The sequence below is a fragment of the Rhinopithecus roxellana genome, chromosome 21 (genome assembly GCF_007565055.1).
Source record: "Rhinopithecus roxellana isolate Shanxi Qingling chromosome 21, ASM756505v1, whole genome shotgun sequence".
NCBI lineage: Eukaryota > Metazoa > Chordata > Mammalia > Primates > Cercopithecidae > Rhinopithecus > Rhinopithecus roxellana.
The window spans coordinates 14,529,622-14,547,791 of record NC_044569.1 but is presented as its reverse complement, the minus strand read 5'-3'; the positions used below and the strand labels follow the sequence as shown (position 1 = coordinate 14,547,791).

General features: G+C 41.3%; 1 protein-coding gene and 1 pseudogene across 8 annotated transcripts in view; both read right to left on the bottom strand.

The window, feature by feature from the left end:
• DLGAP1 (DLG associated protein 1) overlaps positions 1 to 18,170 on the bottom strand; it is a 971,529-nt gene that overhangs the window by 219,756 nt on the left and 733,603 nt on the right. For all 8 annotated transcript variants that reach the window (XM_010353208.2, XM_010353207.2, XM_010353209.2 and 5 more), the window contains one exon: positions 17,441 to 17,681. In XM_010353208.2, the coding sequence (XP_010351510.2) occupies positions 17,441 to 17,681 (241 nt within the window). The remainder of the gene's footprint in view (positions 1 to 17,440; positions 17,682 to 18,170) is intronic.
• On the bottom strand, positions 9,328 to 9,737 carry LOC104654131 (annotated as a pseudogene).

Sequence of the window (18,170 nt, the reverse complement as noted above, 5' to 3'; positions counted from 1 at the left end):
ATTGCTGGGGAGTTTGTCAAGCCACACAACTGCCCTTCTAATCATTCCTTGGTTTATTGCAGCTGACATCATGGGGCTTTCCCACAATGCATATGGGAAAATGAAAGAGGCAATCACACGTTTTAGTTAAAGTGCTTAAGTTACTACTTTTTGCAGCCAGCAGGACCATAAGTTTAAGCAAGTGGACCAAAAAGATAGAAGCGGAATCAATTCCCTCCTAACTCACTTACCCAGTTTGAAAGGCAAATTCGTGGGAGTGAAGTTGTTCTACTGGTACTGTTTCCTTTACAGAGTTATCCTTCAGATGTGCTCAGAAGGGTGGGGTAGGACACAGTGAATATTTGCAAAAGCTCTAGTATTGGCCTTGAAAGCTGTTATTCTTTTCAATCAATCCTCATCAAACCCTCCCTTGGTGCAAAAACCAGACGCAGACTATTGGGAGATCTACATACATAGGATAGACCCTGAACCACCACCAAGTACAACCTGGGTTCATGTGGACTCAAGACCATTCTAGCGTTTCTCTGCCTCCCTGCTGCTTTGCTGCTGTTCACAGCTGGATCAGCTGAGCTAGAGTTTGCACAGCTACAACGGATTGGACTCTCAGTTGCCTTTTCCAGAACATGCAATTGGTGCCATAACCTACAAAAGACATATTAACCCTACAACTGAGAAGATTAAGAGCAAAGAATGATAAGAATGAGGACAAGGTCAATCCAAGATGGATGGCGTTGAAGGCCTGTGGACACATCGCTCAGATAACTGAGGTTTTTACAGTAATTGGAAAGATTTGTGCATCTGGGGGAGGCTTCAGTCTAAAAGGGGAAATGAGTAAATGTTACAGTGGTTTGTTAGTAGTTAGAAGTATGAGCATGTGCAAACTGCCGTTTGGGATCAAACTAAGGCATATAGTATAAGATAGAAGTATGCTCAGTGGAGGCAGAAGTAATAAGCCGCACATTGATGAATTATGCCTTTGCTTATACTTCTATTTTCAGAATTTGCTTCAGCTCTTCCACTTGATTTTACCTTCAGTAATCATAAGTATTTGGTGGTCTTTCCTCTGATACGAAGTGTGACACTTGTGTGATAGAAAGACACATGTTTATGACACAGAGCGCCCAGGAGAGTCTGGCGCACTGCAGATGTTCAGTGCGTGTCCACGGTGGGACTGCTATGCAGAGTACCCACATTTGAACATATGGGAAATCCAAAAATAAAAGGTTTTGAGGATGATTTACCGTGTTGGACTACATAGGAAAACAGGCAGCCAAGTGGGGACACTGTCAGGATTCCGCCCTGTTCTGAAACACCCACATTTCCTCACAGCATAGTCAGAGGATGGGCCCTAGGAAGCCAACTTGATCAACCAATTCTGTTCCAATGCTTCTGGAGGTGTGGTGTTAACATTATAAACCATTTCTTCAGAAAGAACTTTAAGCACCACAAGTTTCTTAATCCCTTTTTTTAAAAAACAATTTTGATTCGAAATTAATTCCAGGGGAGACAGATATGGGTGTCCTGTCCAGTCATATAATCCTATGAAGACTTTCCATGGAAGCAAAGCAAAACAACACATGATTTTCTAAGACAGAGTAGGGTTTTTCTGCGACACGGCTGTAATCTAGAAGAGTCATTTTTGGAAGGAATCACTACAAACTACATGCCGATTTGAATAGTCCATTGTTTCTCAAACACAGCCATAGGTTGTGCATGAGTAGACGGATGTATAGCCCAGAAGGGATGGAAATACAATCCCAGAAGGGATGACGGTACAACCCCAGAAGGATGGAGATGCACCCCCAGATGGGAGGCTCTGGATAACATGTACAGTTCCTATTAATGTTCATGACAAATCCTAAGCACTAGGCTGAATATAAGCTTCGGTTTGCTCATCATCTTGAGTTGAAAGCCTCCTGTTGCATACATTCAGCTTGACTGCCACAGCATACTAATAGGCTTAAAAGAATTAACTGATTAGGTGGGCTTTTTTTTTTTTTTTTTTTGAGACGGAGTCTGGAGTGCAATGGTGTGATCTTGGCTCACTGAGACCTCCACCTCCCAAGTTCAAGAGATTCTCCTGCCTCAGCCTCCCCGAGTAGCTGGGATTACAGGCACTTGCCACCATGCCTGGCTAATTTTGTATTTTTTAGTAGAGACAGGGTTTCACCATGTTGGCCAGGCTGGTCTTGAACTCCTGACCTCAAGGTGATTTGCCTGCCTCTGCCTCCCAAAGTGCTGGGATTACAGATGTGAGCCACCACGCCCAGTAACATTTTAAAATTCTGCAGACAACACTGCAGATGTAGTTTCTCTTTCTTTTAGATGAAGGCTTCACAATGCTTTGAAGTAACTTGTCCTATAAAACATGGGTTGGGAAATACCAGCCTTTGGTAGTCTTGTCCAAGGCAGTGTAACCATATGAATGGAAGAAGCTCAACTGCTTATTTCTAGGATCTCATTCCTGCCACATTCCCTCAAACAGAGAGTTCCAGAAGAACATGGGTCAGAAAAGAGAGAACTGGTGAGCATGGTTATTTTTACTTTTCCTAAAGTTTCCCCTAGAGCTGTTGGAATGGGTGAGAAATGGACAAATGCCTTTGAGCTCTCTCTGGAAAAGATTAAGAAAAAGGGAAGGCAAAGGAAGGCAAAGGAAAAGTCAAGGAAGAGGTTGAGAAGGGAAAGGCACAGGCTGCAACGAATGTCACCAGCTAACTCAGTAGCACCATTCCCACTAGAGTTTGCGCAGTGCTGCACTGAGGTGCACAGGTGTCTGAGAAAGCATTATCCTTCGTTTCATTGCTTTGACACAGCTCACAATGCAAGGTTTCTTAATCCTCTTTTAGCGTAGGTTTGTCAATATCACTTTCTCTCTGAATGGATAACGATGATGATGATTTGCCATGACTCTTCACAATTCCACCCAGCACTTCGCTTTTCCTATTTTCAAAAGCGCTTTCCCTTTCTGAAAACACAGATGGTTTACACTATTATATTAGATCGTGGCTGTGACAGAAACATTTTTTTCTTACCATAATTGCTTGGGGAGTTTTTCTGGCTGGAACACAGGTACTACTGAAAGCATGCCCTTGAGAGCTGAGCTTTTGTTAGAGTAAGGACTACAAAGGCATGGATTTATATTTTTAAAGACACCATGAGCTGGTTTTATGTAGCTTTATTCCTTTGTCCTAAACTTCCTCTGCTTCAAAAACCACCTGCAACTGTGGTTTGCAAATTAACTGCCTCTGACATCTGAAGAGGGAGAAAAAACCCTATAAAAATCTATAAAACCTCACTTGCTACCCATATGGGGGTCAAGGAAAGCAAGGGAAAGAATATTTTTTAAAAATTTAGTTTAATTTTTAAAAATAATTCCTTACTAGAAGATGCTATGTGCTTAGATAAATACAACAATAGCATAGCAGCACCTTTCTGGAGATAATCTCCAATGATCCTGCCCAATCACCGAATCCGAAAGATTTCATTTAATCAAGAAAACTAATATAAAAAAGGTGAAACCTGAAGGATATGCTGACATGAGATGTATTATTGCTTCCAGTAGGACCAAACCAATGAAACACTACCTATTTCTTCATTAAAAATAGTTCCTTGGCTGGATATGGTGGCTCATTCCTGTAATCCCAGCATTTTGGGAGGCTAAGGTGGGAGGATCGCTTGAGGCCAGCCTGGGCAATATAGTGAGACCTTGTCTCTACAAAAAATTTTAAAAATTATCTGGGCATGGTGGCTTGTGCCTGTGGTCCTAGCTACTCAGGGGCTGAAGTGGGAGGGTTGCCTGAGCCTAGGAGGTTGAGGCTTCAGTGAGCTGTGATTGCATCATTGCACTCTAGCCTGGGTGACAGTGAGACCCCGTCTCAATTTTTTTTTCTTTTATTATAAAAGTGAAACATGCACACCACAGAACATTTGAAAACTAAAGTATAAGGAGAAAAACAAAACCATCTTGGTTCCAATATCAAAGGTAACCACTTTAACATTCTAGTGCATTTCCTTCTAGTATTTTTTTTCCTTAGCAAAAATTCTTGACACATTCTGAGTTATGTGTGTATGTACAAAAACACATTATTTTGGATATTGCTCCCATGTCCTGTGGATTTCTAGTTTAATATAATACCAGAGTCCTTCCCCTTCCATTATTATTATTATTATTATTATTATTTTCTTTTTTTGAGACGGAGTCTCGCTCTGTCGCCCAGGCTGGAATGTGGTGGCTCGATCTCGGCTCACTGCAAGCTCCGCCTCCTGGGTTAATGCCATTCTCCTGCCTTAGCCTTCTGAGTAGCTGGGACTACAGGCACCCGCCACCTCGCCCGGCTAATTTTTTGTATTTTTTTTTTTAGTAGAGACGGGGTTTCACCGTGTTACCCAGGATGGTCTGATCTCCTGACCTTGTGATCTGCCCGTCTCGGCCTCCCAAAGTGCTGGGATTACAGGTGTGAGCCACCGCGCCCGGCCCCCATATTATTATAAACTTTTTAAAACATTTGTGGGCCGGGTGTAGTGGCTTGTGCCTTAATCCCAACTCTTTGGGAGGCAGAGGTGGGTGGATTGCTTGAGGCCAGGAGTTCAAGACCAGCCTGGGCAACATAGTGAGGTGCTGTCTCTAAAAAAAAAAAAAAAGAAAATTCAAAAAGTTTTTAGACATTTTCACATATCACTTGGGTTGTTTCTCACGGCTTGGATTGGTGCAAAGAGTGTGAGTTTGCCTTTTTCTTTTTTCTTTTTTGTGGAGATTCAAAACAGGAAAGAGACCTCCATCCTAGCAGCTTTATACTATTTTGTAAGCCTTTTGGAATATGATGCATTTCAAAAGAAAACTAGAAAACATAGAATATATGTTAATGCAAATCCTCTATAGATTTTCTCATAGTTTTATATTCACTCTAGAAATGTGATCAGCAGCCCATGAAGTCTCTTTAGTTAGATGTTTATAGACAGAGATTTGAGACCAGGTTACTATCGAGGTTCTATTAGCACCACTTAGTTATTTACAGATAAGAGAGGGAAAAGGAAAGAAGGGTGGGTAGGAATTTCACCTCCATGGGGCTTTGGACGAGACAGTGCAGAGAAAGAACACGAAGTGGATGAACAGCCTGAGAAAGAAAAGGAAAGGAAGGCTTTCTCTGCAGAAGTTAGCACTTACCAGTCTCGCAGATTCTTGCTATCACCCATTTCTAGAAGTTCTTTTTTTCCAAGGAAGAAATTATTGAAACTTTGTTCCTCAAAATGGTTTGGGGTAACATGTGACTACCCCACTCTCTCTGTAATGAGGTGGTTTATTTTCAGGTGACTGAAAAACCCGTAAAGATTTTCTGCTTCTATAGAGACATCAGAGTCATCCCAGAAAGCTACAGTGTTCACTGGAGCAGCACATTTCCAGAGGAAATCTTATGTTCTCACCTCTCAATTAGCAGATATTCATGGGGCAAATTCTATGTACAAGAACTATAGATTTTGTGTTTAGATGGCTAATTGCTGAACCACTGCAAAGCTACAAAGTGACTGGTGATTAAAGTCTTTAACTCCTTGTAGGGTCCCAAGGTAGTAGCTGAGATCTTATATTAGAGTGGTAGGAACTTCAAGACTGCTACGTGCCAAGGTCAAGTACTAGCATCCTGTTTATTTAACTGATTTAGAAAGTGATACGGGCTTTTGGATTGTGAGTTTCTCATTCTCTTTTTCTGAGAATGAGAACAGCTCTTCATATTTCAGAATAAATTTTTAAATAAAAAGAAAGTTGCTTTAATTTGTGTCAGTTTAACCTGGATTTATGTCAACATTCTTTTCATTTAAAGGGATATGGTAAATGCATTATCAATAAAACCAGAAAAGGGGCAGCACAGTGGCTCACGCCTGTAATCCCAGCACTTTGGGAGGCCGAGGTGGGCGGATCAGGAGGTCAGGAGTTCGAGATCAGCCTGGCCAAGATGGTGAAACCCTGTTTCTACTAAAAATACAAAAAATTAGCCAGGCATGGTCTTATACCAATAAGAGGCACTGTGTGCTGGGTAAAGTGGCTCAGTGTAACTTTGGTCTCCCATTTGTGGCTGTCCATGTGAAAACTGGGTCATATTTGATGGGGGCATTTCTAGAATGCATGGAAGAAATATTTTTTGTATTCAACAAGCACATAATGTTATATGATAGAGATGAAACAGTGCCTGCCCACCTATCCGCCTCTAAGGAAACCACCCTGCTCAAAACCCCCATTGAGAGAATTGTGGCCATTTTTGTCAATGGAATCTCAGAAGAAGGGGGATGAAAAAGTAGCCATAGAAATAATCACTGAAAATGGCCGGGCGTGGTGGCTCATGCCTGTAATTGCAGCACTTTGCGGGGTCGAGGCGGATGGATCACCTGAGGTCAGGAGATTGAGACCAGCCTGGACAACATGGTGAAACACCGTCTCTACTAAAAATACAAAAATTAGCCAGGCATGGTGGCAGACGCCTGTAATCCTAGCTACTGGGAAGGCTGAGGCAGGAGAATCACTTGAACCCGGGAGGTGGAGCTTGCAGTGAGCCGAGATCACGCCACTGCACTCCAGCCTGGGGGACAAGAGCAAGACTTCGTCTCAAAAAAAAAAAAAAAAAAAAAAAAAAAAGTAAATAAATAAATAAATAAAATAATTAAAAAATAAAAAGAAAAAAAGAAAAAAAGAAATAATGGCTGAAAATTTCTCAATTTGGGAAAAAAATATGGCAAATCCAATAGAGTTTCCTTCTCTAAAAGTTTCTAAATTATATTTGACATTTGAAGCAAAAAGTGTAACATTGTGCGACGAGACTCTTCATGTATGTGTAGGAAATATTGAAGATAATTTTAAGTGGGAGAGGGCAAAGAGACTTTGAAGGGAGGTAAGGTTTCTATACTTCACCCAACTGGCAAAATGGAGATCGTTGTGGTGACGGAATGGTTCTATATCTTGATTATAGTGGTGGATATAGAAATGTACACATGATAAAATGATGGACTATTCGGCCGGGCGCAGTGGCTCATACCTGTAATCCCAGCACTTTAGGAGGCCGGGGCGGGCGGATCGCGAAGGTCAGGAGATTGAGACCATCCTGGCTAATATGGTAAAACCCTGTCTCTACTAAAAATACAAAAATCAGCCGGGTGTGGTGGCAGGTGCCTGTAGTCCCAGCTACTCGGGAGGCTGAGGCAGGAGAATGATATGAACCCAGGAGGCGGAGCTTGCAGTGAGCCCGGATCGCGCCACTGCACTCTAGCCTGGGTGACAGAGCTAGACTCTGTCTCAAAACAACAACAACAACAACAACAACAACAACAACAACAACAAAACCTATTCATACACATCGCAACAATGTCAATGTCTTGGTTTTGATATTGTTGAGATGTAACTGTTGGGGAAACTGGGTGAGGAGTACAGGGACCTCTATGTACTATCTTTGTAATTTCCTATAAATCTATAATCATTTCTAATTAACAAGATAAAAATAAAAGATGATTGAAAGAAGTTTCTCGAAAATGATAAAAGCAAACATCGAAGTATCATTGTGATTCTCTGGCCATAATCAACATTTTAGAAAAGAGAAAGGTTTTCAAAAGCAATGTAGTGGATGAGGTGGACCCACTAATTTTCATAAATTTTAAATTTCATTGTGGCGCAAATATGTAATGGAATGTTAGGTGAAAAAGAAATTTAAGGTTGGATTTGAAGAGAGACAGGATGGCAGTCCTATCCAGAAATTCAGGATGAACTTCTGTCTTGATTAGATCTGATACTTGTCAGACATACATCTCTACAACATGAAACTGGTTAATAAATGTTAAGTTTAATAATAGTATGTACCCCTTTGAAACCACAAAATATTCTAGGGATAAAAGCTAATTAAACTTTGACAGTCTGTCATATTTTTAGAGATAACTTAGACTAGTTATTTTCTTCCATAAATTTAATTAGAAGTTATAGAATTAAAATTAGTATTCTCAGTAATATTGATAATTGGAAGAAAAAAGTAAGTAAAACAAAAGAAAAATTCTCTTTATGTTGGTGGAAAAATTCTCTTGCATGTCAGTAGGACACCAGCAGATGGCAAAGAAAGCTTTCAAAATGATCGTCAGAGTTACACGATCATTGATTTGTCATTAAAATAAATGTGGGACTGTTTCTAATGCCAATATAGTAAAATCATGGTACTATTCATTTTGGTCTTCTCTGTTCTTAATCAAGGACACTTGGCAGCAGGAAAGGTTTGGCCTGAAAACTTGACAGAAAGTCAATGGCAGTAGGTATAGACAGAAATACAAAACTTCAGGTCTTGGATTTACCACCTGGAGCTGAATAATGTTGCTCTTAAAGTGGCTTTGCAGCATTGTCCAAATGCCAGTATTAATTACATGGACAGTTTCCAACTGCTATTACTTTGCTATATTTGTTAATGTTTAATAAGAACTGGATCAGACAACTCTGGATTATGAAGGCTTTTTTAAATGTCAGTTTCTTCCATCATAAAAGTGCCTATGGGCCAGGCACAGTGGCTTATACCTGTAATCCTAGCACTTTGGGAGGCTGAGGCAGGAGGACTGGTTGAGCCCAGGAGTTTGAGACCAGCCTGGGGAACATACTAAGACCTTGTCTCAAAAAAAAAAAAACAAAAAACAAACAAACAAACAAAAATATATATATATATATATATATGCTGAGCCTGGTGTAATCCCAGCTACCCTGTGGGCTGAGTTGAGAGGATTACTGGATTGCTTGAGCACAGGATGTCGAGGCTGCAGTAAGCTGGGATTGCACCCCTGTACTCCAGCCTGGGCGGCAGAGTGAGACCCTGCCTCCAGAAAAAAAAAAAAAAAAAAAAAAAAAGGTGTCTGTGGAAGTATCATAAAGAAAAAAGTGAATGATACAGATTCCCATTGAGAGAGCCTGTTTTTCTAGTTTGTGTTTTCTGATTGACCTTTGTAACTGAGTTGCTATTGTTCACGTCTTTGCTCTACAGTTCAATCAAGAGACCAGTCAGATCAGAATTACATTCGTTTAGTATTTTTTCACTTAACCCAAGGGCACAGATACCTGACCACTTCATCAGCCTCAAAACAGAATTTGCCACCTGCTTAATTTACGCATGAGTTGGCAAAAATTATGTTTTCCATTTAGTGCGGTCTGACAACACCATGACTAGATCAGGGGATTGGATATTTGATCTTCCAAGTACACATAATGTCAAAACGACTGAGTGTAACAGGAAATTTTAAACCCAGAGAGTATTTTCCTTTTATAGGCTTTAAAAAAATTTTACTTTAATTTCAGTCTATTTTTTTACATCTTTTTCTTTCTTTTTTTTTTTTTTGCAAGTCTTTTCATTTTTATTACTCAAAAAAGTTTCATTTTTTTATTTAGCTTTCTGACTCTGTGCTTGTGCCTTCAACACTTTCACAACGATTTTCTGCTCCTTGATAAGGAAAGCACGCTTGATCCTGTCATGAACACATTTAGCACACATGGAACCACCATAGGCCCTGCTGACATGTTTCATTGTTTTGGACAATCTCATAAGAACTTTAGGTCTTACGGCACGAACCCCTCGAAGTCTGCCTGGGCACACACCACATGCAGATTTTGGTGCTTTCCCAACCTTCTTGGTATAAAGGTAAACAATTCTATTACCAGGGGTTCAGGACAGCCTAGTTTTGTTAGAGGCTGTATTGTAGGAAAGCCTACGTTGGTATGTCAAACACTGGACCATTCTGAGTGCCTGCAGACAACATCCCTGGAAGAGGCACATCTTTTTCTTTAAACAGATATTTCACAGACAAACCAACATGAGAGGCCACAGTCAATAATATGTGAACAAATGTTTCTTTAAAAAGGAGAATTTTTCAGAAATTATTATAGAAAATACAGGTTTCAAATATGGCAGGAAGCTAGATGCATATTTGGGAGAGGAAAGAATGAAAGAAAACAGCTCCTAGGCCTTTTATTCCAGAAATGGATTTGTATTAAATTATTTCAGATTATACCATAGTTGCCAAGGCTTATTGGTGATTACAGAGAGAATTTCACTTACTAGCTGTGGGGCCTGGTCAAATTGTATAAACCCTCTAAGTCTTATTTGTTTTTTTCTCTGTTTGATTTAAATGATAATACCATGTAGGAGTCATAGAGTATGCATTATGGTTACGTTAGATAATCTATGCAGCTGTTTGTATGCTTGTCAAATAATAAGTGCTTAAAGGTTAGCTATTATCATTATTATTAAACTAAGCCAGATTGAGAGATTTCAAATCAAAGCCAAAGTAGAGGCATTCTAATTTGTAATTCGCATAATGCTTCCTTATGAATGATCTCATGTGAACCTCACAACAACTTTAAGGCAAGGCCAGTGTGCCATAACACCCTGGAAGCCCCTTTACTGTTTGCCATGCAGTAACCCCGAATGTGGGCAAAGGTGGACTTGCTTGTTGGCTGTCTGTGAGGCATAGCCCTTCAAGGTTGGCACTCTGTTCCCAAGAGGTGATTTATGTGCTTCCAAACAACGGCAGGAGGTGGAAGCAGATGGTATTCTTCAGATTTTAAATCTCGCTCTGTGTCTGATAGGACTTTTGCATTTTTATGACTTCCTAATATTATAGAGGAATCCCACCTCGAGTGCCCCAAAGAAGAAAGGAAAAGTTATAACCAAAAGTCTCCTGAAAATCATCACTGTCAGTTTCCTTCAATGTAACAGCGGACAAGGATAAGCTGCCTCTCAAGAGGAGTAGGTTGTGTCATAAATCTTGCTCTTTTTTATTTCATCTGAGCCTGCAAGAGTGGAAGTACGCGATGTTTCCATTTCCACTTGGAGAGATTCAAAGAAGGAAAACTCATTAGCAGAGAGACAAGGAACCAGTCCAGGCAATATCTGAATATTTATTATTTGATTTTATCTTGAATAGAAAAGAAAGGTGCTTTGTTCAGAAAGCTTCTGATTGATATCTGTCCCTTCAACTTCTGAACCTTTGCCTCCCTGCTTTATAACAAGGATCTATTAATTAACTTGGTGCTTGGCAGAAAGAAGTGAGCTCTCTCTGAACTCTAAGAATTCTCCAAAAATGGTCATTAATGCTGGGAAGAGGATCAGCATTGTAATCTCATTTTATACATGAAGAAACTGAAGTTCCGATTAACTTCATGCTCAAGCAATAAATAATTTGTAGAGTTGGGCACCAGAGGAACAAAGGGCTGTTTACTGAGAGACCTGAGCTTCTTATTCTGACTCTGCCTCCTGCTGGAGGTTCACCACTATGGGCCTTAGTTTCCTTACCTTCAAATGGGTTCAATGAATTAGACTAGGCAGAGCAGACTTTCTCTGTAAAGGGCCACATAATAAATGTATTTGGCTTTGTGGACCAAAGCATTCCTGCAGAGACTACTCTGCACGAACAATTCAACTCAGCTTTTAAAAGAGGGAACTATTCAACTCTGCTGAAACTTCTGTTTACAGATAGCAGGTAAACAAATGGGTGTGAGTTATGTCTGATGACACTTAATTTACAGAAACAGGCAGCACGTTGGACGTGGTCCACAGGCTATAGTTTGCAGACCACTAGCCTGGATGATGTAGAAGTTTTTTACTGCTAATATTTGATGACTCAACTTGTTTTAATAGCAATGCTATTTCCCTAGGAAAGTTATCTTGATTATTGAGTCATCCGTGGCTTGTGCAGTTTGTGGAGTACTTAAAGATTTTTCTGCAGCTTTTCCTTTCTTCTTCCATTTTTGAATGCCGGCTGTGCGTATTGCAAATCCAAATTATTATCTTAATGTCATTCTGCTTAGGGTTTAGGGTTGGTGTTGGGGGAGTGGGGAGCAGTGTGTGTGGGACTGGAGTGTGGGGTGCATGAAGGTGGGTGAGGTGTGGTCTCCTGGGTAGGATGACTGACTCGGAATGAACACCCAAACTCTCCGGAGCACCTTCTGAATGTTAGTTCTGACCTCAGATGATGAAAAGATTAGTTGCTTTTGCTATATTAAGCAAGGCCTGAGCAAGCGTCTCAGAGCTGCCAGGAATGGGGGAGGATGTAAGGTAGGAAGATGGAAGAACGTGTCTCGACTTAGAGGAAAATATGATTTCTCCTGTTACAAACATCAAACTGTGGTCCCAAGCCACATCCAAGAGGGTAAGCACTGCTTTCCCATGGGGGACACTGTACCCTGGGTCCTTACTCCCCTCCCTGAACTATGTGAAAGAGAAGAGAACAGTTCAACTCCATCATTGTTTAAGAAATTCCTCTAATAAGAGAATTAGAGTATTGGTGGGGCACAGTGGCTCACACCTGTAATCCCAGCACTTTGGGATGTTGAGGTGGGAGGATCACTTGAGCTCCGGAGTTTGAGACCAGCCTGAGCAACATAGTGAGTCTTTGTCTATACAAATTTTTTTTTTTTTTTAATTAGCCAAGCATGGTGGCATGTGCCTGTGGTCCCAGCTACTCTGGAGGCTGAGGTGAGAGGATCACGTGGGCCTGGGAGGTTAAGGCTGCAGCATGCCATAATCACACCTGTGCACTGCAGCCTGGGCAACAGAGCAAGACCCTGCCACAAAATTAAAAAATAAATAAATAAAAAAGAAAACAATATAGCACACTGGCCAAACTTTAAGAGTAACAGTGTGGCAAATGAACCTATTTATTCTTTATCAAAATTGCATTATTGCTACATAAAGCTTCTTTGGAATTTCAAAGTGAAGAAATGTCTTAAAAGACCAGAGAATCTGTTGGGTGTGGTGGCTCACGCCTGTAATCTCAGCTCTTTGGGAGGCCAAGGTGGGCAGATCACTTGAGCCCAGGAGTTTGAGACCAGCCTGGCCAACATGGTGAAACTCCACCTCTACCAAAAATACAAAAAATTATCTAGGTGTGGTGGTGTGCGCCTGTAATCCCAGCTACTCAGGAGGCTGAGGTGGGAGGATCACTTGAGGCGGAGGTTGCAGTGAGCCGTGATTGCGCCACTGCACTCCAGCCTGGGTGACAGAGCTAGACCCCATCTCAAAAAATGAAAAAAAGAAATTAGCCAGGCATGGCGGTGCGCACCTGTTTTCCCAGCTACCTGTGTTCTGGAGGCTGAGATGGAGGATTGCAGTCCAGGAGGTGGAGGCTGCAGTAAGTTATAATCGTACTACTGTACTCCAGCCTGGGTGACACAGGGAGCATCTGTCTCAAAATACTAAAAGAAAACAAACAGAACCCCCCACACCCCGCCCGAGAATATACATCATGATAGTTTGCCTACTTCTATCAAGGAGCATTAGTTCTATTCAAATGTTATATTTGGCATTAAAATCATAAAAAGTCATAAATACTTATTTTTAATATCTCCCTATCTCTTTACCATCTGCCTCTCCCCACCTACTACTTTCTGGGAAACCACTGCAAATGATTTACTTTGTGTCCTTTACGAAGTTTTTTTTTCTCTACATTTACGAGTGTGTGCCTGTATTTGGCCGGATGTGTGATTATTAGATAATAATTAGATCACCGTGTATGATTATTAGACAATGTTTCTGCCTATTCAGACTACTGATATCACCAGATACAAGTCTGCCTAGCTACAGTGTGATAATACCTTTTGATAGGTCCTAGGAAATAGTCAGCACAGGAAGTAAAACAAAAACTTCCCCTTGAACCCATACAATTGCATTGGTGTATTCCTTCAGAGGCAGGCTCAATCCAGTCCTCTGAAGTGGAGGTCTGGGTGTATTTTCAGCATCAAGTTCTACTGTTACCTAAAATATTTTAGATGACTGAGGCAAAGGTTCTTGTTTTTCAGTCACGATATTAACTGAATCATGTTTTCATTCTACTTTCCTACCCTAATATTCTTGCTGTAATATTAACTGCTCTAATATCTCCTCCACTAATATTAACCTAATAGTCCCAGGCACTGTGGTTTATATGAAAACTTGTTGAGTCTATTGGATGGAGAGAAATCTGGGTGCTTGAAGTAGATTATAGGCTGAAAGAACCTGAGATTCTACTGTAGTTAGACAAGCCAAGAAGTCAATAAGCCCAAGGAAGCATAACTTTAAGTTGCTGTAACTTCATCCCTAATTTGTCCTGATTTGCTGAGCTGTCTCCATTCATCCTTGCTCACCTACTAATAGCGAGAGGATCCCTGCGGCCACCTAGAGCTGAGCCCATCTTCATAATTCTCTCATATGGCATCAGACTCTTGTCTGAGATTTCATTTTATGAATACGAATAAAGAACAAGGCTGGGAGGGAAAGATTTAATAGCATATTTTGCTGAAAATGTGAGCAATTTAAATGGGCTGACCAAATGTCAAAGATTCAGAATGTGGATTGTTGTGGAAAGAAGTTCTGCCTAATAAGTGCAGTGGACAAAATGAGGAATTTTTTCAGGACAAAGAGTAAGTTTAGTAAAAACAAAATCTGCTGTGAGTGTCTGAAAATAATAAGCAGAGGAAGAGAGGCAAAAGGACACATCTACATCTACATCAAGTCCTGCTAAAGCGAGATGTGCATCTGACCCGTGCATGTGGGGAAATCAATAAAAGTAGAGCAAAGTCATTTCCCAATTTTCATAGATGAGCGTTTTCTTTCAAAAATTAGTAGGTCCCGTAAGAAAATCAATTTTCTGCATTTTTCTATAGGAAATTATATTTGATTCAATGTAAAAAGGAAACGAGAGGAAGAAAATTAATATGACAGTACTGAGATCATGTGAGAAAACGAGAAGGAAATGCGTGTGTGTGCGTGTGTGTGTGTGTGCGTGTGCGTGTGTGTGTGCGTGTGTGTGTGTGTGTGTGTGCATGTGTGTGTGTGTGCGTGTGTGTGTGTGCGTGTGTGTGTGTGAGAGAGAGAGAGAGACAGAGAGAGAGAAATAGCATACAGGAGTAGTAGGAGGGGCAGAATAAAGGGCATATACCCTTATCATATCATAAAATAATGAATTTTTAAAGAACAAATTCATGTCATAGAGAAACTGTGAAAGGTAGTATTGGAAAAATATCCTATGTGCTTACTTAGTTAATCTACTGTAATGGTTTAGTACTTAAACTGTTTATTTTTCCATGCCTGTGAAGATGACACATTACGTTTAGTTTAATGATTCTGGGTGAAGTAAAGCTGCCCTGTGCAAACACTCGGCATTTTATCCATCACGAACCCCAGGGGCAAGTTACACCTTTCTGCCCCTAAATCCCTGCAGGGGCAGCCAAGCCTGGAGCCTTCCCCAGGAGAGCTGCAGGTGGAGGTGGCTCCGTACTTAGGATGAGATTCATAGAGCCCAAGAAGAAGCGAATGCGATCCCCTCTCTGCAGCTGGATTCACTTCTCCCCGTTTTGGGTGTTTTCTCACATAGCATTTCTGGCTAAAGCCCTTCAGATTCAACTCAGATTCAAAATGGAACAACACGAGACACTCTCCCAGGGCTCATTCATCTCCTGCCCTGATAGGCTTGTTGGATTTCAGAAAACACTACAAACATGACAAATAGTTCTGTAGTATAAGTATTTCTCATGCAATATTTGGGATATACCTATCCAGCACAATTATTCACTCTTTACCTGAAATTGAAATTTAACTGGACAACCTGGATTTTATTTGGCAACTCTATTGCTTGAGCTCTGGGAGCCTCCAGAGTATCTGAGAAGTGTCTTAGGAGGGCAGACCCCTGTGTTTGGAGTGAAGAGCATGGGACAGGCGCTGATGCAGTAAGTAAAATGACAAAAACACGCAAATCTGACAGGGAGCAGAGAAAAACCATTCCAAATCTTTTGCTACTTTATCCGCAACACTGTTTCCTGAGGGTAAAGGAGTGAGCCAGCAGCCCTTTCCTTCCTGACTGTTCTCCTGAGAGCACCCCTTGTGACTTCTGGGCCAGAATCTGCATTTTACATATTTAAGGAGCGATTTCAACTGGCAGGCAATGAGTTCATCATACAGAAGAATGGACCAGACACTGGGAACGGGTTGTGTGTTGGGTTGGGGTGGTGAAAATGGGACACACCAAAAGACACAGTGATACACTACAGGGACAGCGCAGACCTTCCAAATCACACTGCATGAATGCAAACACACACAAACATGCTCATGGTTGATTTTTCAAAAAAAATTATTTTTTTTCTCTTCATAAATAACTCTCATTTAATTTATTAATCTGTGGCTGTTCTTGGAGAATTTCCTAGCGATCAAGAACATACGGACATCCACCATCTCTGGTCTGGAGGTAGGCAGCCAGGGTCTGAGCTGTTGGGCTCCCTGCTGAGCTGCCTGGCCAATGCAAGGCCTGGAAGCATCTCTTCTCCTAACACTGAGATCTCAGTCTGCGGTGGTCAAGAATGAACTCCTCTTGTTTAACCCGTATATTTATTTTAAATAAAACGATCACCTCAATTCCATATATCTAGGATTTTAACTTGGATTTGAGGACCTTTTAACTCTTAAGCCTGCAAAAGTTCTAGACTGAATGATAATTACTGACATTTGATGCACCTAGCACTAAAATGGAATGATATAATATTCTGCCACAGGCTTTTCTTTCTAATTTATTCATCATTATTTATCTTGAGTCTAAGTTTGATGATCTTCTTGTAGAATGTTCTATATTGAAGTTATGCTGAGTTCAATCATAAAGTTAAGCCTAGTTAAACAGTGGGATTTTCTTTTTGGAACTCAAATGTTATATATATAATACATATGCACACATTGTCATACATAGCCCACGGCTATATTATTATGCAGGTTCCAGTGTCACGGAAACTCGTTAAGCTTTTCTATGTCTCTGTGCCTAAAATCTACTGACAAAAATACAGTTTGACCACACACACTTAAATACAGTTTAGAGGGAAAAGGAGGTGCTATTTATACGGGATCGATAGAAGTTTTAAAATAGTGAAATAAATCTGCTTTCTGTTAAAATAAAACTCAGAAAATGGGCGATCAATATTATGGGTCATCCATTTCTTCCTTCTTATTTCTCACAGTGATATTTCAGGTCTTTTGGGATAGTTACTTTGTGGCTATCTTGGAATAAAACAGTCATTTCAATTCTGTGATGGGTCATAAGTAGGGTGTCTGGTTCATTTAGGGTCACAGCCCTAAAGGGCCAAGCCTAATCATTGGGAGTAGGAGCTTGTGGGGATCAGCTCCTAGGACCTGTGTGGGGATTTTGGAAGTCCCTCGACGCTGGGCTGTGCTGTCCCTCCCTCATGGTGCTGTAGTTGCAGTTTCCCCTGCGGGTGCCAGAGATGGAGTTGGGAAGGAGGTGTGGGAGAGTGGCCAGAGGCGGGGATAGAGGCAGATAGGGAAGGAAAACCTTTGGTTTGTAGGACATGGGTGGTATCTTGTTCCTGGCAACTATGCGTGATGACAGCAAGGGCACAGTCTTTGGGGACAGTCGTGCCGTAGCCAGCACAGAGACCAGGCTGGCTGTAGGCCTGCACACTCACCCGTGCTGCTCTGGATGGTCCTAACGGTGGTGGTGGTGCGCGGCGGCGAGGACGACCTCAGGGACACGCACTCGTCGTCCTGGGAGCAGCCTTTCTCGATGGCCCGCACATAGCTGTGGCTCCGCATGCGGAAGCAGCCGGGCATGGGCAGGTCCAGCGCCTCCACGGCCTGCGACTCCAGCTCGCTGAACACGGACTCGCACACGGACTCGAACTGCCCGTTCACTTCCATCTCGCTCACCTGCGGGCAGACAAAGGCGTTGAGACACTCGCCTCCACCTGGTGGAGGATCAACCTCTCCAAGCATCTGCGAACTTCATTCCCCAGAAGAAAAAGCAGCATCTGGTTATGTTAAGCTCAAATGCATTTTATTTCCTTTCTGTTACAGGCTATAATTGAATGGTATCCAGTTTATAATTCCAAACAATAGATTAATTTTTTTTTTTTTTTTGTATTTTTAGTAGAGACAGGGTTTCGCCATGTTGGCCAGGCTGGTCTTGAACTCCTGACCTCAAGTGATCCACCCGCCTGGGCCTCCCAAAGTGCTGAGATTACAGGCATGAGCTGTCACCACCAGCCTTGATTACATTTTAAAGAAAAAAGGGCATTGTTTGTAGAATGCAAGGAAATGTGGGGCTTATTCCAATGCATGATGTTCTTATTTATAAACACAAACTTGAAGAAGAATTTTATCCGTCCATTGTCAGAGTTCATGTATTTTGGTATAACT